This window comes from Chiloscyllium plagiosum, unplaced genomic scaffold (genome assembly GCF_037043375.1).
Source record: "Chiloscyllium plagiosum isolate Xiang-an unplaced genomic scaffold, Cpla_swu_hap1 HiC_scaffold_38, whole genome shotgun sequence".
NCBI lineage: Eukaryota > Metazoa > Chordata > Chondrichthyes > Orectolobiformes > Hemiscylliidae > Chiloscyllium > Chiloscyllium plagiosum.
Window position 1 is genome coordinate 35,134,724 of NW_028270176.1, and position 21,035 is coordinate 35,155,758.

The window sequence follows — 21,035 nt, forward strand, 5'->3', positions numbered from 1 at the left end:
TGCACCTGTGTAGCAGGCTGGAGGAGGAGGGGGCTGAATGGCCTCCTGCACCTGTGTAGCAGGCTGGAGGAGGAGGGGCTGAATGGCTCTGCACCTGTGTAGCAGGCTGGAGGAGGAGGGGCTGAATGGCCTCCTGCACCTGTGTAGCAGGCTGGAGGAGGAGGGGCTGAATGGCCTCCTGCACCTGTGTAGCAGGCTGGAGGAGGAGGGGCTGAATGGCCTCCTGCACCTGTGTAGCAGGCTGGAGGAGGAGGGGCTGAATGGCCTCCTGCACCTGTGTAGCAGGCTGGAGGAGGAGGGGCTGAATGGCCTCCTGCACCTGTGTAGCAGGCTGGAGGAGGAGGGGCTGAATGGCCTCCTGCACCTGTGTAGCAGGCTGGAGGAGGAGGGGCTGAATGGCCTCCTGCACCTGTGTAGCAGGCTGGAGGAGGAGGGGCTGAATGGCCTCCTGCACCTGTGTAGCAGGCTGGAGGAGGAGGGGCTGAATGGCCTCCTGCACCTGTGTAACAGGCTGGAGAAGGAGGGGGCTGAATGGCCTCCTGTGCCCGTGTAACAAGCTGGAGAAGGAGGGGGCTGAATGGCCCCCTGCTCCTGTTCTGCGGTGATGGTGTCAGCGGTGACCTTTTCACTGCTGCAGGATTTAATCCAAACAGCAGGTGGTGGTGGTGAGCACCGCCGTGGTGATGGCTCAGTCTGTATTGAGCCTGACAGAACAGGGAACAGACAAGGGAAGGGACGCAGAACCGAGAGCCCTGACAATTCATCAGCCGCTAGGATCAATAGCAAGGACTGAAGGAGTGACTATACAGCAGCGGAGTCTGTGAAAACATTAGTGAGGGAAGACAGGCCAGACAAAATGAAATTCTCTTTCTCTCCGTACGGTCACCACCTCAGGACAACCACTGAAGATAATGAAACAACTCACCTTCTCAAGTGTTGCAATGGAAGATTTCCCCAGCACTGACCCTCCGACAGTGCGGCACTCCCTCAGCACTGACCCTCCGACAGTGCTCAATACCTCAGCAACTGACCCTCCGACAGTGCGGCGCTCCCGCAGCGCTGACCCTCCGACAGTGCGGCGCTCCCGCAGCGCTGACCCTCCGACAGTGCGGCGCTCCCGCAGCGCTGACCCTCCGACAGTGCGGCGCTCCCGCAGCGCTGACCCTCCGACAGTGCGGCGCTCCCGCAGCGCTGACCCTCCGACAGTGCGGCGCTCCCGCAGCGCTGACCCTCCGACAGTGCGGCGCTCCCGCAGCGCTGACCCTCCGACAGTGCGGCGCTCCCGCAGCGCTGACCCTCCGACAGTGCGGCGCTCCCGCAGCGCTGACCCTCCGACAGTGCGGCGCTCCCGCAGCGCTGACCCTCCGACAGTGCGGCGCTCCCGCAGCGCTGACCCTCCGACAGTGCGGCGCTCCCGCAGCGCTGACCCTCCGACAGTGTACTCTGTCTACCTGTCCCTCTGTAACAGAGATTATAGTCACTGATGTAGTTTCTCTCTCCTACAGATCTTGAGGCTTCGACAGCTCGTAATCGTTTGGATGCAGTTCTCCAGTGTCTGGTTGAGAAGAGTGACATTGAGAGGTAACTGTTTGGGTTGCCTCTGCCGTGGAGGAGGATATTCATTTGAACAATACATTGGAAATCGATCTGTCCTTGAACATGAACTCTTCAATTCTGACTGCCCACTACTGACATCCACTGTGATATTGTTTCATGCTCACGGCTTTAACAGTGTCTCTAGTTCTCTGCTGGTTCAGTGTCTGTGCTCACTACTGTCACTGACCATGTCTCTCTCTGTGCTGGTTCGGTGTCTGTGCTCACTACTGTCGCTGACCATGTCTCTCTCTGCTGGTTCAGTATCTGTGCTCACTACTGTAACTGACCATGTCTCTCTCTGCTGGTTCAGTGTCCCTGCTCACTACTGTAACTGACCATGTCTCTCTCTCTGCTGGTTCAGTATCTGTGCTCACTACTGTCACTGACCATGTCTCTCTCTGCTGGTTCAGTGTCTGTGCTCACTACTGTAACTGACCATGTCTCTCCCAGCTGGTTCAGTGTCTGTGCTCACTACTGTAACTGACCATGTCTCTCCCAGCTGGTTCAGTGTCCGTGCTCACTACTGTCACTGACCATGTCTCTCTCTGCTGGTTCAGTGTCTGTGCTCACTGCTGTCACTGACCATGTCTCTCTCTGCTGGTTCAGTGTCTGTGCTCACTGCTGTCACTGACCATGTCTCTCTCTGCTGGTTCAGTGTCTGTGCTCACTGCTGTCACTGACCATGTCTCTCTCTCTCTCTGCTGGATCAGTGTCTGTGCTCACTACTGTCACTGACCATGTCTCTCTCTGCTGGTTCAGTGTCTGTGCTCACAACTGTAACTGACCATGTCTCTCTCTGCTGGTTCAGAGTCAGTGACATTAGTGAGCACAGACAATGTCTCTCTCTGCTGGTTCAGTGTCTGTGCTCACTCCTGTAACTGATCATGTCTCTCTCTCTCCCTCTGCTGACTCACTGTCTGTGCTCACTACTGTCACTGACCATGTCTCTCTCTGCTGGTTCAGTGTCTGTGCTAACTACTGTCACTGACCATGTCTCTCTCTCTCCTGGTTCACTGTCTGTGCTCTCTACGTAACTGACCATGTCCCTCTCTCTGCTGGTTCACTGTCTGTGCTCACTACTGTCACTGACCATGTCTCTCTCTCTGCTGGTTCACTGTCTATGCTCACTCTTGAAACTGATCATGTGTCTCTCTCTCTGCTGGTTCAGTGTCTGTGCTCACTACAGTAACTGACCATGTCTCTCTCTCTGCTGGTTCAGTGTCTGTGCTCACTACAGTAACTGACCATGTCTCTCTCTGCTGGTTCAGTGTCTGTGCTCACTTCTGTCACTGACCATGTCTCTCTCTCTCTCTGCTGGATCAGTGTCTGTGCTCACTACTGTCACTGACCATGTCTCTCTCTGCTGGTTCAGTGTCTGTGCTCACTACTGTAACTGACCATGTCTCTCTCTGCTGGTTCAGTGTCTGTGCTCACTACTGTAACTGACCATGTCTCTCGCAGCTGGTTCAGTGTCTGCTCACAACTGTCACTGACATGTCTCTCTCTGCTGGTTCAGTGTCTGTACTCACTACTGTTACTGACCAAGTCCCTCTCTGCTGCTTCAGTGTCTGTGTTCACTTCTGTAACTGACCATGTCTCTCTCTCTCTGCTGGTTCAGTGTCTGTGTTCACTCCAGTAACTGACCATGTCTCTCTCTGCTGGTTTAGTGTCTGTGCTCACTGCTGTAACTGACCATGTCTCTCTCTGCTGCGTCAGTGTCTGTGCTCACTACTGTAACTGACCATTTTTTACTCTCTCTGCTGGATCAGTGTCTGTGCTCACTACTGTAACTGACCATGTCTGTCTCTGCTTTTTCAGAGACCATGCTGATGATGAGATTGTGAAACCTGTGCTTTCCGATCTACAGAGCAAGTGAGTTTATGCTCGGCTGGGCTGTGGGAGCTCTCTTTCTGCAGGTTTCGGTGCGGACCCTCCTGACTGACACACACAATCTCACCTTGTGCTGGATTCTCTCCATCTGATAGAATCAGATTCCAATACTCAGGTGACCTTCGCTGACCACAGGGAGAGAATGAAGCATTTCAAGATGGAGGGAGAGAGAGAAAATGGGAGTTGGGGATGGAGGGAGAAAGAGCATCATAGAAATGTACAACTTGGAAACAGAACCTTCAGTCGAACTCTTGTATGTCAACCAGATAGTGTCTAAGTTAATCTAGTCCAGTTAGCCAGCACTTGACCTGTGTCCCTCTAAGGCAGGAATGGGTACTACAGACGCTGGAGATTAGAGTGAAGATTAGATTGGTGCTGGAAAAGCACAGCCAGTCAGGCAGCATCCGAGGAGCAGGAAAATCGACGGTTTGGGCAAAAGCCCTTCATCAGGATGCCTGAAACGTCAATTTTCCTGCTCCTTGGATGCTGCCTGACCTGTGTTTTTCCAGTATTGCTCTAACCCTGACCCATATCCCTCTTAAACCCTTCCTATTCATGTCCCCATCCAGTTGCCTTTTAAATGCTGTAATTGTACCAGCTCCACCACTTCCTCTGGCAGCTCATTCCATACGTCTACCACCAAGGAAGAGTTTGGAGGGATATGGGTTGGGTGATGTCAGGTGGGACTAGATTGGGTTGGGATATCTGATCAGTATCGATGAGTTGGGTCTGTTTCCATGCTGTACATCTCTAAGACTGTGTGAAGAAGTTGCCTCTTAGATCCCTTTTTATATCTTTCCCCTCTCATCTTAAGTCAGTGCCCTCTAGTTCTGGATTCCCCCACCCCAGGGAAAATAACTTGTCTATTTATCCTATTCATGTCCCTCAACTTCTATAAGGTCACCCCTCAGCCTCTGAAGCTCCAGCCCCAGCCTATTCAGCCTCTCCCTCTAGGTCAAAGAGAAAGGGGGTGAGGCTAACAGGAGTGAGAGAGAGGAGGGTAGTGAGATAAGTCAGGCTGGAGAGAGAGGAAGAATAGTGGGTTAGGATAAGGAGCGTAAGGCAGATAAGGGCAATAGGTGAGGGAATGAGAGATTGGCACTGGCGAGGGAGAGTGGGGTCAAGAGTGTGGTGCTGGAAAAGCACAGCAGGTCAGGCAGCATCTGAAGAGCAGGAGAATCGATATTTTGGGCATAAGCCCTACATCAGGAATGTGGTTTGTGGACAAGCCTCATTCCTGATGAAGGGCTCCGGTCTGAAATGTTGATTTTCCTGCTCCTCGGATGCTGTCTGATCTGCTGTGCTTTTCCAGCACCACACTCTCGACTCTTAACTCCCAGCATCTGCAGCCCTCACTCTGAGTGTGTGGGCTCTGGATGGAGAGGCAGAGAGGAATCCAGCTATCAGGGTAGCAATGTTAGAGAGAGAGAGAGAGGAGAGAGAGAAGTGAGGAGTGCAATTTGCTGCGTGTGATTCATCTGCTGTTCTATTTTACAGAGACTCCTCACCAGCAGCAGCAGGAAAAAGGTGAGATTGATACTGGCTGCTCTCTCTCAATTGGCCTCATTTATCACCTCATTAATCCCCTGTTCCTCCCTTGGCATCAGTTGAAACTTTATTGCTGAAACAGCACAGCAGGTCAGGCAGCATCCAGGGAACAGGAGATTCGACGTTTCGGGCACAGGCCCTTCTTCAGGGAAGAAGGGCCTGTGCCCGAAACGTCGAATCTCCTGTTCCCTGGATGCTGCCTGACCTGCTGTGCTGTTTCAGCAATAAAATTTCAACTTTGATCTCCAGCATCTGCAGACCTCACTTTCTCCTCCCTTACCCACCTCAGTCTGGTGACTTACCCCATCCCTCTCCTCTCCAAACTCTGTGTCTCGTCTCTCTCTCTTCCCTCCCCCTCCCCACCCCCCAAACCTCCTCTTTGTGCCTGATCAGCTTTTTTTTTTGGGTTGCTGTTCCAGGTCATCGACTCGGTTCCCACATCAAAGACGCAAGAAGAGGAAGGAAACTGATGATGCTGCTTATGAGGGAGCTCACCAGAGGCCAAGTACGCTTTAATCCGGAGCATCGAGTCTAGGGTGGAGTGAGATTTAATCTGGAGCAGGGAGACTGGGGCTGCAGTGGGATTTAATCTGGAGCAGGGAGACTGGGACAACAGGGGAATTAATCTGGAGCAGGGAGACTGGGAGTGAATGGGATTTAATCTGGAGCGTGTACCCAGTGTGAATTAAGGATGTCTGTAATTCAAGGCTGGAAAGAGATGTAATGCATTGTAATATGTAGGAGTTGACATGGTGATTGTTATTTGGGATTCTGTGTTGACAGGAAGAGAGAGGGAGGTAAAATGTGTTTTCACATGGGGCTGTGCTGGGATGGTGTGAAACGAGCTGGATGAGAGTGTGTCATTGATAGGGTTATGCTGGCTTGGCCTTAAATGAGGCGCTGTCATGGAGACATGCTGTCTTCAGATTCAGGTCTGTCAGGGAGAGAGGTTGTCTGCTGATGTTCTCTTGTCTCTCAGGGACTGAGATTTTGTGCTGTGTTTCTGCAGACGCCTATACCATGAAGCTGTTTGACCGGAGCGTTGATCTGGCTCAGTTTAATGAGAACACCCCTCTGTACCCCATCTGCCGATCCTGGATGAGGAACAAGCCCAGTCTCCGTGAGGGAGCTCGCAGCCCAACCCCCCAGCCACCAGTCGCACTCGAGGATGAGGAGGTGAGGGGGCACTCTCCCATCAATCACAGGTGTCTTCAGGATCTCTATCAGGGTAGATTAGGGTGCACCAGGACATGGGGAGTTCTGAAAGTCATGCAATAGAGTTCACTTTTCGATCTTTGTATGTGGCCATACGGATAATGCTTACTTAACCCAAGTTTTAGCTGCAGTCCACGTGCTGTAGGGTAGACCCACAATGTCTCTGAGGGAGGGAATCCCAGGATTCTGACCCAGGAAGGAACGGCCGATAGATTTCCAAGTCGGGATGGTGAGGGGCTCAGAGGGGAACTTGCGGGGGGGTGGGGGATGTTCCCTTGTCCTTCTAGATGGAAGTGGCCATGGGTTTGGAAGGTGCTGCCTCAGGGTCTTTGGTGAGTTTCTGCAGTGCATCTTGTAGCTGGTATACACTGCTGTTACTGAGCGTTGGTGGGGCGGGGGTGGGATGGCACACACTGCTGTTACTGAGGTTCGGTGGGGAGGGAGGGAGCGAGGGGATGTTTGTGGGTATGGGGCCAATCCAGCCGGGGGCTGCTTTGTCCCTGGATGGTGTCAAGCTTCTCGAGTGTTGTTGGAGTTGCCCCCGCCCAGGGGCAAGTGGGGAGTATTCCCTCACCCTCCTGCCTCGGGCCTTGTCGATGGTGGGACAGGCTTTGGGGGGAGTCAGGAGGGGAGTTACTCGCTGCAGGATTCCCAGCCTCTGACCAGCTCTTGGAGCCGCTGGGTTGATGTGGTGGGTCCTGGTGAGTTTCTGGTCAATGGTAACCCCCAGGATGTTGAGAGTGGGGGAGATTCTGTGATGGTAACACCATTGAATGTCAAGAGGCCAAAATGAGATCCTCTCTTACTAGAGATAGCTGATATTTGTGTGGCATGGTTACTTGCCACTTGTCAACCCAAGCCTGGATATTGTCCACATGGACACATTGCTTCAGTGTATGAGGAGTGGTGAATGGTGCTGAACTTGTGCAATCATCGGTGAACATCCCCAATTCGGATCATCTGATGGAGAGGAGGTCAGTGATGAGGAACACTGGAGTTTCCCCAGCATCTGTAAACCGAGCAGTGATTAGTTTTCTTTTTTGACAGGTTGCTGAGGTGATGAACGGAAAGTGTCAGGATATTTACAAACTGCCAGTGCCAACTCCCTGCTCACTGAACACACATGGCCATCCGATCAACCTCCGTGTTCCTTCACCACTGCCTCCCACTGAGAAACACCTTGATATCAGCATGGTAACCTATAGTCAGCTACATAGAAATTTCTCCACACGGTGACGGGAGGGGGGTCTGTGTCCGTGACTCCCCCACATGGTGACGGGACGGGGGTCTGTGTCTGTGATTTCCCCCCCCCCCCCCACACGGTGACGGGACGGGGGTCTGTGTCTGTGATTCCCCCACACAATGACCGGGTTCCCTGTAACCTATCCTCTGTTCCCTTTCAGAGTCGCAGTAATGTCCCTGGGGTGCCCACGTTACTGTACAACCACATGGATCGCTGGAAGAAGATTCGACAGAGGTAAGCTGGAGTCCTCCTCAGCCAGAACTGTTCACTGCACACCTAAACAAACACATTCTCACCCTTCAATCTCAATGGACCCAAACCCCTTCCCGTTAACTCCGAGTCTCTACCATCCCAAGGACACACACCCTCCCTGTTCAATTCCACGGTGCGGAATTCTGTTGGATCCTGAACACTTTTACGATATGTATAACGGTGCAGTTGGATTCGATGTGAACAGTCCCCAATTGGAGTTGATGTTATTGCTGTTCTGTAGGTGGAGAGAGGCGTCTCACAGGAACCAGTATCGTTACAGAGACAGCATGAAGATCCTGAAGGAGATGTTTGAGCGTCAGTGAGTGCTCCCTGAGATGTGGATCCGGATACCCACTGCCGTTCCATGACCAGTTTATTGTAGATGGTAGTGTCTTTGTTTCCCTTCATCTCCCCAGTTCGAGCAACAGGGCCCTGGGGACTGCTGTGTTTCCTACTGGGCCCACATTGGAGATGGCCGAGGTCGTTGTGGTTCTGTTCGCCGAGCTGGGAATTTGTGTTGCAGATGTTCCGTCCCCTGTCTAGGTGACATCCTCAGTGCTTGGGAGCCTCTTGTGAAGTGCTTCTGTGATCTTTCCTCCGGCATTTATAGTGATTTGTATCTGCCGCTTCCTGTTGTCAGTTCCAACTGTCCGTTGCAGTGGTCGGTATATTGGGACCAGGTCGATGTGTTTGTTAGAATCTATGGATGAGTACCATGCCTCTAGGAATAGGAGTGTTGTCCCAGTCGAACTCATGTTGCCTGTCATCTGCGTTGTCTCATAGGACTTATAACAGCACACAAATCAACAGCCACTCTCAGACAACAACTCACCAGGACAAAGGACCCGATCCCCAGCATGAACAAAGCCAATGTAATGTACAAAATCCCCAGCAAGGACTGCACAAAACATTACATAAGACAAACAGGAAGACAGCTAACGATCCGCATCCATAAACACCAACTAGCCACGAAACGACACAACCAGCTATCCTTAGTAGCCACACACGCAGATGACAAGCAACATGAATTCGACTGGGACAACACTGCTATTATAGGACAAGCCAAACAGAGATCAGCCAGGGAATTCCTAGAGGCATAGCACTCATCCCCAGATTCAATCAATAAGCAATGGACCCAATATACCGACCACTGCAGCGGACGCGGCAGATACAAATCACTATAAATGCTGGAGGAAACATCACAGAAGCGCTTCACAGGAGGCTCCCAAGCACTGAGGATGTCACCTAGACAGGGGACGAAATGTCTCAACACAAATTCCCCGCTCGGCGAACAGAACCACAACCACGAGCACCTGAGCTACAAATCTTTTCCCAGACTCTGAATGGCCAAGGTTTGTTTTCAGTTCCGTTTTTGTCTCTCCACACAACCCCTTGGCTGAGAACTACCTCAGAGCCCACTGCTTCCTGGGGCTCAGGATAACTCCCAGCTTCTCCTCGTGGTGCCACCACATGACCTTGCTGTTTATGGGGAAGTAATCAACTTTACATATGTATGGATCCCTACGTGTACAGAGACATCCAGGAACATGTAGACTCACTGACGTTAAGAGTATTTATTGGATGTACATATGGATGATAATGGAAGAGTGTAGTTTGGATGGGCATCGGACTAATTTCACAGGTTGGCACAACATCGCAGGCCAAAGAGCCTGTGCGCTGTAACATTCTATCTTCATGTACACATCGGTCGCCACCGTAGTCTGTCAGGGAACTGTGTGGTGTCTACCTGTGTGCATTGATGTTTATGGCTAAACTGTCCAGGATTGGGCTATAGGCCATTGAGAGATTAATGAGGGGGGTTGCTACACTTCAGGCCCTCCAGCAGTAGGGTGGAAACAGAGCACCTGAAAGGACAGTACCTGCTTCCACAGTAACATTGTGAGCCAGGCCTGGAACACACCCAGGTGAGTCCGAATAAACACATCATTTGAACTAAGCACAGATAATTTCTGACTGGTCTCTCCAATCTATATTTACAAATGTAACATTTTCACAAGTGAAAATAAAATACTGCTTTCAATAAACTGCTTCATTTGTTTTGGTCTGTACAACATCATCTGAAATAAACAGCCAGTGCTCCACCTGCACTTAGCTGCAATGCTGTCCCTGGGTTACTGGCTGATACTCACAAATCTGACTGGAGACCACTGAAGCAATGAACTTACCGGGAGTGAGGTGTGCAGATGGCAATGTTTACTCGTGCAGTCGCTGAGAAATGTTCACTTCCTAACACTGTCCGCACTCTTTCCCCCGCCCCTGCCAACCATGTCTCACATACACATCCCACCAGAGACTTACCACACACAATCCCCTACCCCTCCCTGTGTCACACACACATAGTCACACGTTCTCTCAAATCAGATGGACTGGGTCCATTAGCAATGGCTGACAAGATATACAATCACCGGCAATTTTATATATTTTTAAAACAAAGTGTTAGGGGAAAAAAAAAGACATTTTAAAAGACAAATCTAAAATCCTGTACACATTAACCCATCCCCACCCTCCCCACCTCTTCAGACATTTCCCAATGATACCTCGAGACAGTCTTTGGTGCAATAAATTAAAAAAAGACAAAAGCTAATTGTCACTATGCTCTGAAATTAATGCTTTCTCCCATCTCTCCCAGAGTCTTTTTCTCAGATACAATCACAGACCATGTGTGTGGAATAGAGACCAGAGATGGCTGGATGCCGTTAATACTGAACACTACATTGTTATTCTAAGTCTTCCCCACTTTCCCCCACACCTCAAAATAGGAAGGAAGGGGAAAAACAGAGAATGTGACACTAAGCAGTCTCCAAACAAAAACCCAGAGAAGTCAAGATGTGTCACAGCAGGAACTCCCCGATCTCTCACGTGTACACCAAATTGATCCTTACAAAGGGACCAGTAGTCAGTGTAATGTGCAGGAAGAGGAATATATGCCACAGAGAGGTTCACAGAAAAGAGAGGCCATAGGAAGACTGAGTGGAAACAAGGGACAAACAGAAGGGCAAGTAGGAGGATAGGAAGAAGGGCAAGATGGAATGAGGGACAGAGAGAACATACAGACTCTGGCTGGATGGTTCCTGCCAACATGGACTTGGCTGATTACTCAGGAAGGGAACATGGACACGGAGGCGAAAGGATTCCAGAAGCTCGTCTTTCTTTCTTTACCACGTTAATCAAGTCACCTCACATCAGTATTTACAAAACAAGTGAAAGCTAACAATGGAGGCAGAGTGTGAAAGCACAGGATCGGGGACAAGATGGAGTGAGCTGGAGCCCGAGGGAAGACGGAGATGGGGGGGGGGGGGGGAAAGAGAGATGGGGGGGGGGGGGGGGGGGGTGGGGGAAAGAGAGATGGGGGGGGGGGGGGAGAGGAGGAGAAAGAAAGATTGGGAGGAGGGGGGTGAAGTGAGTGAGGGAGACGCAGAAGGAAACTGCTCCTGGAGACACAGAGATCAGAAGTCCACCATTACCTCAAGCTTATAAAAAACAAAACAGCCCTTTGAAGCTCTGGCACAGACTATTAAATAAATAAAACAATTTTACAATTACAGTTGAGCTCAGATTAGAAAGTTGCAGTGAAATACTCAGGGATCCACCCCGCTCCCACCCCTGACCCATGCAGCACTTGATCAACGTTATGGCTTTTATTAATTTCCGTCTGTATATAATATATAGATTTTTCCTTCCTTTCTGTGTCAAGTTATCATCAGGACGTGGCTGCGGAACTTTGTGGTGGGCAGACGCCCATCATGGGCGTGCTGTCTGGCTCGGGCCTGTAGCGATGCTGGTTCGGAGGCCTTGGTGGGCTCTCAGTGTCAGGGCCCTGGGGCACTGCAGGAGGGTAAAGGCCGTGCCCAGGTAAGGCGGTCCTAGTCCGAAGGTGCAAGCCTGAAGGTCCTCGCTGGGTGGAGTCCGGACTCTGGGGAGAGAGGAGGAGGAAGGCGGCGTGAGCTGAAGAGGCAGCCTCAGGTGCCAGGGTCGGGGAGCCAGGCAGCAGCTGGCGATGGTGTTGGTGGTGGTGATGGTAATGGCGCTGCTGTAGTGGCATTGGCACTCTGGCAGTCCCGTGGCGGTACAGGTGGTGCTCCTCGTTACCTTGGAGGTGCTGCTGCTGCTGTGGTGGTGGTGGTAGCCCAGTGACGGGGTGAGGGGGCAGTGCTGGGTACAGGCTGCTGCTGCTGCTGCTGCTGACTGGAGCGTGGCCACTGTTCCACAGCCACAGTGGATGGTGCACGGAAGGTGGCCGTGGAACCTGCAAACACAAAAACCAGCAACGTCAGAACTCACAAACCCCCTCCACCGACACACAGGCAGGTCCCCAGCACCAGGCAGCTCAGACTCACTGCCCTCAACTCAGGACCACAGCACGATCCAGAGTCTCTGCTCCCTGATCACTGTCCACACATCCCAGGTTACAGTCATTGAGTCCTACAGCACGGAAACAGGCCGGTCCAGGCCAGCCAAAACGACCAGCAATGCCAACCCCATTTCCCTGCACTTGGTCCATATCCTTCTAGGTCAAAAAGGGTAGTGCTGGAAAAGCACAACAGTCAAGCAGCATCCAAGAAGCAGGACAGTCCAGATTTCGGGTATTCCTGATGAAGGGCTTATGCCTGAAAAGTCAACTTTCCTGCTCCTCGGATGCTGCCTGACCTGCTGTGCTTTTCTAGCACCTTTTAGACTTTGACCCTAACATCTGCAGTCCTCACTTTCTCCCATATCCTTCTCATCCTTTGCTATCCATGGATTTGTCCAAATAACTTTTAAATGTTGTTAATGAACCCACCTCATTCCATATGCATCCCACCCTCTGTGTACAAACCATTGCCCTCAGGTTCCCTTTTACACTTTCCTCTCTCACCTTAAACTGACGCCCTCTAGTCCTTGAATTCCCAGCCCTGGGAAAAAGACAATGTATTCACCCTGTCACACTATTCACACAGAAATAAAAACATTATTGAGGAGAATACTGAGATACAGGCTATTAGACTAGACACGTTTAAGGTGCATTTGGAGGAGCTGTTAGCAATTCTGCAAAGTGTGAAAATAGATAAGTCCCCTGGGCCAGGTGGGATTTATCCTCGGATTCTCTGGGAAGCCTGGGAGGAGATTGCTGAGCCTTTGACTTTGATCTTTATGTCGTCATTGTCCACAAGAATAGTGCCAGAAGACTGGAGGATAGCAAATGTTCCCTTGTTCAAGAAGGAGATTAGAGACAACCCTGGTAATTATAGACCAGTGACCCTTACTTCAGTTGTGGGTAAAGTGTTGGAAATGGTTGTAAGAGATAGGATTTATAATCATCTAAAAGGAATAATTTGATAAGGGATAGTCAGCACAGTTTTGTGAAAGGTTTGTTATGCCTAACAAACCTTATTGGTCACCTTCTCAAAGTACTCAAACAGGTGGATGAGGGTAAAGTGGTTGATGTGGTGTATATGGATTTCTGTAAAGTGTTTGATAAGGTTCCCCACGGTAGGCTATTGCAGTAAATACGGAGGCATGGGATTGAGGGTGATTTAGTGGTTTGGATCAGAGATTGTCTTCTTTCAGCTAGCCAGAGGGTGGTGGTTGATGGGAAATGTTCATCCTGGAGTTCAGTTACTAGTGGGGTTCTGCAAGCATCTGTTTGGGGGCCACTGCTGTTTGTCATTTTTATAAATGAGGGCATAGAAGGATGGGTTAGTAAATTTGTGGAAGACACGTAGGTCAGTAGGGTTCTGGATAGTGCTGAAGGATATTGTAGGTTACAGTGAGACATAGATAAGCTGCAGATCTGGGCTGAGAGGTGGCAAATGAGAAGTTTCCAAATATAGAAAAGTGTGAGGTGACCCACTTTGGACGGAGTAACAGGAATACAGAGTACTCAGCTAATAGTAAAATTCTTGGTAGTGTAAATGGGCAGAGAGATCTCAGTGTCCATGTACATAGATCCCTGAAAGTTGCCACCCAGATGGATAGGGTCGTTAAGAAGACGTACGGTGTGTTAGCTTTTATTGGTAGAGGGATTGAGTTTCGGAACCATGAGGTCATGCTGTAGCTGTACAAAACTCTGGTGCGGCCGCACTTGGAATATTGCGTACAGTTCTGGTCACCGCTATAGGAAGGATGTGGAAACTTTGGAAAGGGTGCAGAGGAGATTTACTGGGATGTTACCTGGTATGGAGGGAAGGTCTTATGAGGAAAGCTGAGGGACTTGAGGCTGCTTTTGTGAGAGAGAAGGTTGAGAGGTGGCTTAATAGAGACATACAGGATCATCAGAGGGTTAGATAGGATGGTCAGTGACAGCCTTTTTCCTTGGATGGTGATGGTTAGCATGAGGAGACATAGCTTTAAACTGAGGGGTGATAGATATAGGACAGATGTCAGAGGTAGTTTCTTTACTCAAAGAGTAGTAGGGGCATGGAACACACTGCCTGTAACAGCAGTAGACTCGCCAACTTTTAAGGGCATTGAAATGGTCATTGTTCCATTATCATTCATGTGTCTATCCAATGACAGATAGATGGACTTCAGATTGGTTTCACAGGTCGGCGCAACATTGAGGGCTGAAGGGCCTGGACTGCGCTGGAATGTTCTATGTTCTAACCATGCCCCTCATGATCTTATACACTTCTGTAAGATCCCCCCTCAGTACCCTATGTTCTAAAGAAAGAAGTCCAAGTTAGTCCACTCTCTCCCTATAACTCAGACTCTTGAGTCCTGACAACATCATTGTAAATCTCTTCTGCACTCTTTCCAGTTTAATAACATCCTTCCTATCACAAAGTGACCAAAATGGAACAGAGACAGACAGAGAGAGGGGGGCAAATCAGCCAGGGATCATGCTCCTGATCACTGCCCAGTCAGCCCTGGGTTAGAGAGAGACAGGGGGGGGAAATCAGCCTGGGATCCTGCTCCTGATCACTGCCCAGTCAGCCCTGGGTTAGAGAGAGAGAGAGAGGGGGGGGAAAATCAGCCAGGGATCCTGCTCCTGATCACTGCCCAGTCAGCCCTGGGTTAGAGAGAGAGAGAGGGGGGGGAAAATCAGCCAGGGTTCCTGCTCCTGATCACTGTCCAGTGATCCCTGGTTTAGAGAGAGAGAGAGAGAGAGAGAGAGGAAATCAGCCAGGGATCCTGCTCCTGATCACTGTCTAGTGATCCCTGGGTTAGAGAGAGAGAGAGAGAGAGAGGGGGGGGGGGAAATCAGCCAGGGATCCTGCTCCTGATCACTGCTCCAGTGATCCCTGGGTTAGAGAGAGAGGGGGGAAATCAGCCAGGGATCCTGCTCCTGATCACTGTCCAGTGACCCCTGGGTTAGATAGAGGGGGTATCCTGTATTTAACGTATGAGCATTGTCCAACGAGGGGTGTAATGGCTTGTCTTCTGGAATGGACGGAATGTAGTGATTCAGCCCTCCTGCCTGATCCCCTATTCAATCAGATCAAGGTTGAGCTGTACTGTAACTGGGTCCTGTTCTGGAATCTCCTCTCCTTCCACAGGATAGAAAGTTTATCAACTCCTCTGAATACTGCTAGAGATCTCAATGAGGGCATCATTTCACCTCAAGTGAAAAGCAGCAGGCAGGGTCAGTAAGTGCTAACTGCACTGGGTATGGAAAACTGCTGCCTGGCACCTGGCCCATAGCCAGCAGTGTACACCACAGACAATAGTGTGCTTGCAGGTTTGTGTGTCTGTCTCTGACTGTGTGTGGGTGCACGCCTGTCCAACGGGCTGCAATGGAGGCATTGACCCTCCAGATAGTGGAGGAAGGCAGGGAGCTGACTCTGTCACGAGTGCCCTCACAGCCCATGCACCCTGACCTGCTCGCTGTCCAATTTCACAGTGTCAAATCTGTCTTAAAGGTGGATGTGGCAGACACTTGGGGTAGCCACTGGTCCCGTTCTGGGGCTGAACGCCAGGGACTGGGGGAATGAACTGCAAAAACCTTCATCTGCAAGCTACATGCCGAGGATATTGTCTGATATTCGAGGAAGTTCGAGACGGGAGGGATGAGGCTCATTGCCCTGTTTGTGGTTGGTTCCCAGTGGATAGTGCATGTGTATTCCCACGGTGGGGGCTGACTGCCTTACCTCATGGGAACTGAGAGCATGCAGACTGGGTTGAAAGACTGAATGGAAAGCATTGCTTTTGAACGTTCCCAACTCAGCTGCAGAGACACTCCAAACCCTCTCTCCCCAAACACTGAGGGATGCAGCAAATCAAACACAGCCGCAGGAAGTTGGCCATCATGGCACACTGGGCACAGGGCGTAAGCCACTTCCCACAGCGTGAAGAGGAGGAGAAGGAGACAAATTTAACACACACACATGCACATATTCACACACATTCTCACACACACACATAGACACAGGAAGGCAGAAAGGTCAAGATCAGAGGGAAGGAGAGAGAGAGAGAAGGCAATCAAACAAGCAGGAACTAACACACATACATCTACATCCAGATAGAGAGACACGCACAAACATACGTACATCTAGATAGAGACACGCACAAACATGAAAATCTAGATAGAGAGACAATCACGCACACCAAACACATGAGTAAGAAAGACATGCACAAAGTGAGGGAGACAGACACACAGTAAGACAGAGACACTAATTAATGTAAGTCAGTTCACCAAAACGTACAGATAAGCAGACACACAGAATGAAGACAAACACAATTCAGAATCAGTGCATTTACACACAAGATGAAAAACAAAAGGATGTTCACTGGGATCCGGGACCCTGAAAAGATGTCTCCAATACTTTGTCTCTTCAAAATGTTCAACTCAAGAAAGACCTCAGTGCATTGTCTCTGCTTCCATTCAGATTCACGTCTGAGAGATAGCACCTGTGGGAAGGTAGGGAGAGTGGGAGGGAGGGCGGAAACTTGTGGAAGACGAGAATCGTTTGTCACAGGCTTCTCTGTTCTGCTCTGCTTCTGGCTCCAAGGGCATGTTGGAAACTGCTGGCAAGTCTTCACTGTGGCAGATATGCTGTGTGGCACTGAGGGCCAGGGATTGGTAAAGGGACCAGCTTGGCAATGGCCCATCAGCCACCCACTCAACCCCCGCCATGCACTGCTCGAAGGCTACATGATTGAGCCGAGAGGTTCGGAGATTCCGTACCTGTGGACTGTGCATTTCATAGTCTGTTTGAGCTTCGGTGCCATTGCAGTAGCGGCTGGTGTACCGTTGATTCGGGTTGTCACTTGAAGACCCACTGGAACCACCTGAGAGTAGGAACGGTGAATGGTTAGCAGAGGAGATGTCCAGGAGCAGGTACACATGGGGACAACAAGGGAGAGACAGGAGATAATAAAACAGGAAAATTCAGCACACACACACAGCACAAATATACAGCACATCCAGCCAACAATGGCACCACAAAAAAAGCAGGAAGTGAAAGAAAATGTTCAAGTGGCCAGGAAGGACAACCGTAATCCACTGTCAGGTCACTGTCAATCAACAATCTCAAAGGGAAACAAGTAACTCAATCAAAACTCAGCATTCAACTAAACAATAGGGGACCAGTGCAGTGTGACAACTATACAACCAAAGTACACAAGACAGAACACATCCAAACCACCAGACTATATACCAGTGTTATACAGTGACAGACCTGTCCCTACCAGTACTGTACCCCAGTGTTATACAGGGACAGACCTGTCCCCACCAGTACTGTACCCCAGTGTTATACAGGGACAGACCTGTCCCTACCAGTACTGTACCCCAGTGTTATACAGGGACAGACCTGTCCCTACCAGTACCGTACCCCAGTGTTATACAGTGACAGACCTGTCCCCGCCAGTACTGTACCCCAGTGTTATACAGTGACAGACCTGTCCCCACCAGTACTGTACCCCAGTGTTATACAGGGACAGACCTGTCCCCGCCAGTACTGTACCCCAGTGTTATACAGGGACAGACCTGTCCCCACCATTACCGTACCCCAGTGTTATACAGGGACAGACCTGTCCCCGCCAGTACTGTACCCCAGTGTTATACAGGGACAGACCTGTCCCCGCCATTACCGTACCCCAGTGTTATACAGGGACAGACCTGTCCCCGCCAGTACTGTACCCCAGTGTTATACAGGGACAGACCTGTCCCCACCAGTACTGTACCCCAGTGTTATACAGGGACAGACCGGTCCCCACCAGTACTGTACCCCAGTGTTATACAGGGACAGACCGGTCCCCACCAGTACTGTACCCAAGTGTTATACAGGGACAGACCGGTCCCCACCAGTACTGTACCCCAGTGTTATATAGGGACAGATCTGTCCCCCACCAGTACTGTACCCCAGTGTTATACAGGGACAGACCTGTCCCCGCCATTACCGTACCCCAGTGTTATACAGGGACAGACCTGTCCCCGCCATTACCGTACCCCAGTGTTATACAGGGACAGACCTGTCCCCGCCAGTACTGTACCCCAGTGTTATACAGGGACAGACCTGTCCCCACCAGTACTGTACCCCAGTGTTATACAGGGACAGACCGGTCCCCACCAGTACTGTACCCCAGTGTTATACAGGGACAGACCGGTCCCCACCAGTACTGTACCCAAGTGTTATACAGGGACAGACCGGTCCCCACCAGTACTGTACCCCAGTGTTATATAGGGACAGATCTGTCCCCCACCAGTACTGTACCCCAGTGTTATACAGGGACAGACCTGTCCCCACCATTACCGTACCCCAGTGTTATACAGGGACAGATCTGTCCCCCACCAGTACTGTACCCCAGTGTTATACAGGGACAGACCTGTCCCCACCAGTACTGTACCCAAGTGTTATACAGGGACAGACCGGTCCCCACCAGTACTGTACCCCAGTGTTATATAGGGACAGATCTGTCCCCCACCAGTACTGTACCCCAGTGTTATACAGCGACAGACCTGTCCCCCACCAGTATTGTACCCCATTATAAAACAGGGACTGACCTGTCCCCACCAGTACTGTACCCCAGTGTTATACAGCAACAGACCTGTCCCCCACCAGTACTGTCCCCCATTGTAAAACAGGGACTGACCTGTCCCCACCAGTACTGTACCCCAGAGCTATACAGTGACAGACCTGTCCCCCACCAGCACTGCACCCCAGTGTTATACAGCGACAGACCTGTCCCCCACCAGTATTGTACACCAGTGTTACAAAGGGACAGACTCATCCCCACCAGTACAGTACCCCAGTGTTATACAGGGACAGACCTGTCCCCGCCAGTACTGTACCCCAGTGTTATACAGGGACAGACCTGTCCCCGCCAGTACTGTACCCCAGTGTTATACAGGGACAGACCTGTCCCCGCCAGTACTGTACCCCAGTGTTATACAGGGATAGACCTGTCCCCGCCATACTGTACCCCAGTGTTATACAGGGACAGACCCGTCCCCACCAGTACTGTACCCCAGTGTTATACAGTGACAGACCTGTCCCCCACCAGTATTGTACCCCAGTGTTATACAGCGACACACCTCTCCCCACCAGTACTGTACCCCAGTGTTATACAGCAACAGACCTGTCCCCCACCAGTACTGTACCCCATTGTAAAACAGGGACTGACCTGTCCCCACCAATACTGTACCCCAGTGTTATACAGTGAGAGACCCGTCCCCACCAGTACTGTACCCCAGAGCTATACAGTGACAGACCTGCCCCCACCAGCACTGTACCCCAGTGTTATACAGCGACAGACCCATCCCCACCAGTACAGTACCCCAGTGTTATACAGGGACAGACTGTCCCCACCAGTACTGTACCCCAGTGTTATACAGTGAGAGACACGTCCCCACCAGTACTGTACCCCAGTGTTATACAGCAACAGACCTGTCCCCACCAGTACTGTACCCCAGTGTTATACAAGGACAGACCCGTCCCCACCATTACTGTACCCCAGTGATATACAAGGACAGACCGGTCCCCACCAATACTGTAAGCAAGTGTTATACAGCGACAGACCGGTCTCCCACAAGTACTGTACCCCAGAGCTATACAGTGACAGACCTGCCCCCACCAGTACTGTACCCAAGTGTTAGACAGTGACAGACCTGTCCCCACCAGTACTGCACCCAAGTGTTATACAGCAACACACCTCTCCCCACCAGTACTGTACCCCAGTGTTATACAGCAACAGACCTGTCCCCCCACCAGTATTGTACCCCAGTGTTATGCAGGAACAGACCCGTCCCCACCAGTACTGCACCCCAGTGTTATACAGTGACAGACCTGCCCCCACCAGTACCGTACCCCAGTGTTATACAGCGACAGACCTGTCCCCACCAGTACTGTACCCCTGTGTTATACAGCGACAGACCTGTCCCCCACCAGTATTGTACCCCAGTGTTATGCATGGAAAGACCCGTCCCCACCAGTACTGTACCCCAGTGTTATACAGGGACAGACCTGTCCTCACCAGTACTGTACCCCAGTGTTATACAGTGACAGACCTGTCCCCAGCAGTACTGTACCCCAGAGCTATACAGTGACAGACCTGTCCCCACCAGTACTGTAAGCAAGTGTTATTCAGCGACAGACCTGTCTCCCACCAGTACTGTAAGCAAGTGTTATACAGCGACAGACCTGTCTCCCACCAGTACTGTACCCCAGAGCTATACAGTGACAGACCTGCCCCCACCAGTACTGTACCCAAGTGTTATACAGCGACACACCTCTCCCCACCAGTACTGTACCCCAGTGTTATACAGCAACAGACCTGTACCCCCACCAGTATTGTACCCCAGTGTTATGCAGGGACAGACCCGTCCCCACAAGTACTGCACCCCAGTGTTATACAGTGAGAGACCCGTCCCCACCAGTACTGTACCCCAGAGCTATACAGTGACAGACCTGCCCTCACCAGCACGGTACCCCAGTGTTATACAGTGACAGACCTGTCCCCCACCAGTACTGTACCCCAGTGTTATACAGCGACACACCTGTCCCCCACCAGTACTGTCCCCCAGTGTTATACAGGAACAGACCTGTCCCCACCATTACTGCACCCCAGTGTTATACAGTGAGACCCGTCCCCACCAGTACTGTACCCCAGAGCTATACAGTGACAGACCTGCCCCCTCCAGCACTGTACCCCAGTGGTATACAGCAACAGACCTGTCCCCCACCAGTATTGTACACCAGTGTTATAAAGGGACAGACCCGTCCCCACCAGTACTGTACCCCAGTGCTATACAGCGACAGACCTGTCCTCAGCAGTATTGTACCCCAGTGTTATACAGTGACAGACCTGTCCTCAGCAGTACTGTACGCCAGAGTTATACAAGGACAGACCTGTC

The 21,035-nt window shown here is 51.1% G+C and overlaps 2 protein-coding genes across 3 annotated transcripts in view; one reads left to right on the top strand and one right to left on the bottom strand.

Annotated features, from left to right (window-relative positions):
* The first annotated feature begins 1,440 nt into the window (after positions 1–1,440).
* On the top strand, positions 1,441–9,793 carry lin37 (lin-37 DREAM MuvB core complex component). Its single transcript, XM_087980759.1, has 8 exons — positions 1,441–1,581; positions 3,415–3,468; positions 4,984–5,013; positions 5,454–5,539; positions 6,044–6,210; positions 7,297–7,443; positions 7,653–7,726; positions 7,986–9,793. Exons 5-8 carry the CDS (start codon positions 6,055–6,057, stop codon positions 8,065–8,067), a joined length of 459 nt encoding a protein of 152 aa, XP_087836885.1. The 5' UTR covers positions 1,441–1,581; positions 3,415–3,468; positions 4,984–5,013; positions 5,454–5,539; positions 6,044–6,054; the 3' UTR covers positions 8,068–9,793.
* A 1,595-nt stretch (positions 9,794–11,388) lies between these two features.
* Positions 11,389–21,035, bottom strand: part of dyrk1b (dual-specificity tyrosine-(Y)-phosphorylation regulated kinase 1B) — a 139,311-nt gene continuing 129,664 nt past the window's right edge. For both annotated transcript variants that reach the window (XM_087980761.1, XM_087980760.1), the window contains exons 10-11: positions 16,869–16,972; positions 11,389–12,011 (exon numbers count right to left, since the gene is read on the bottom strand). In XM_087980761.1, the coding sequence (XP_087836887.1) occupies positions 11,466–12,011; positions 16,869–16,972 (650 nt within the window). In that variant the 3' untranslated portion in view covers positions 11,389–11,465. The remainder of the gene's footprint in view (positions 12,012–16,868; positions 16,973–21,035) is intronic.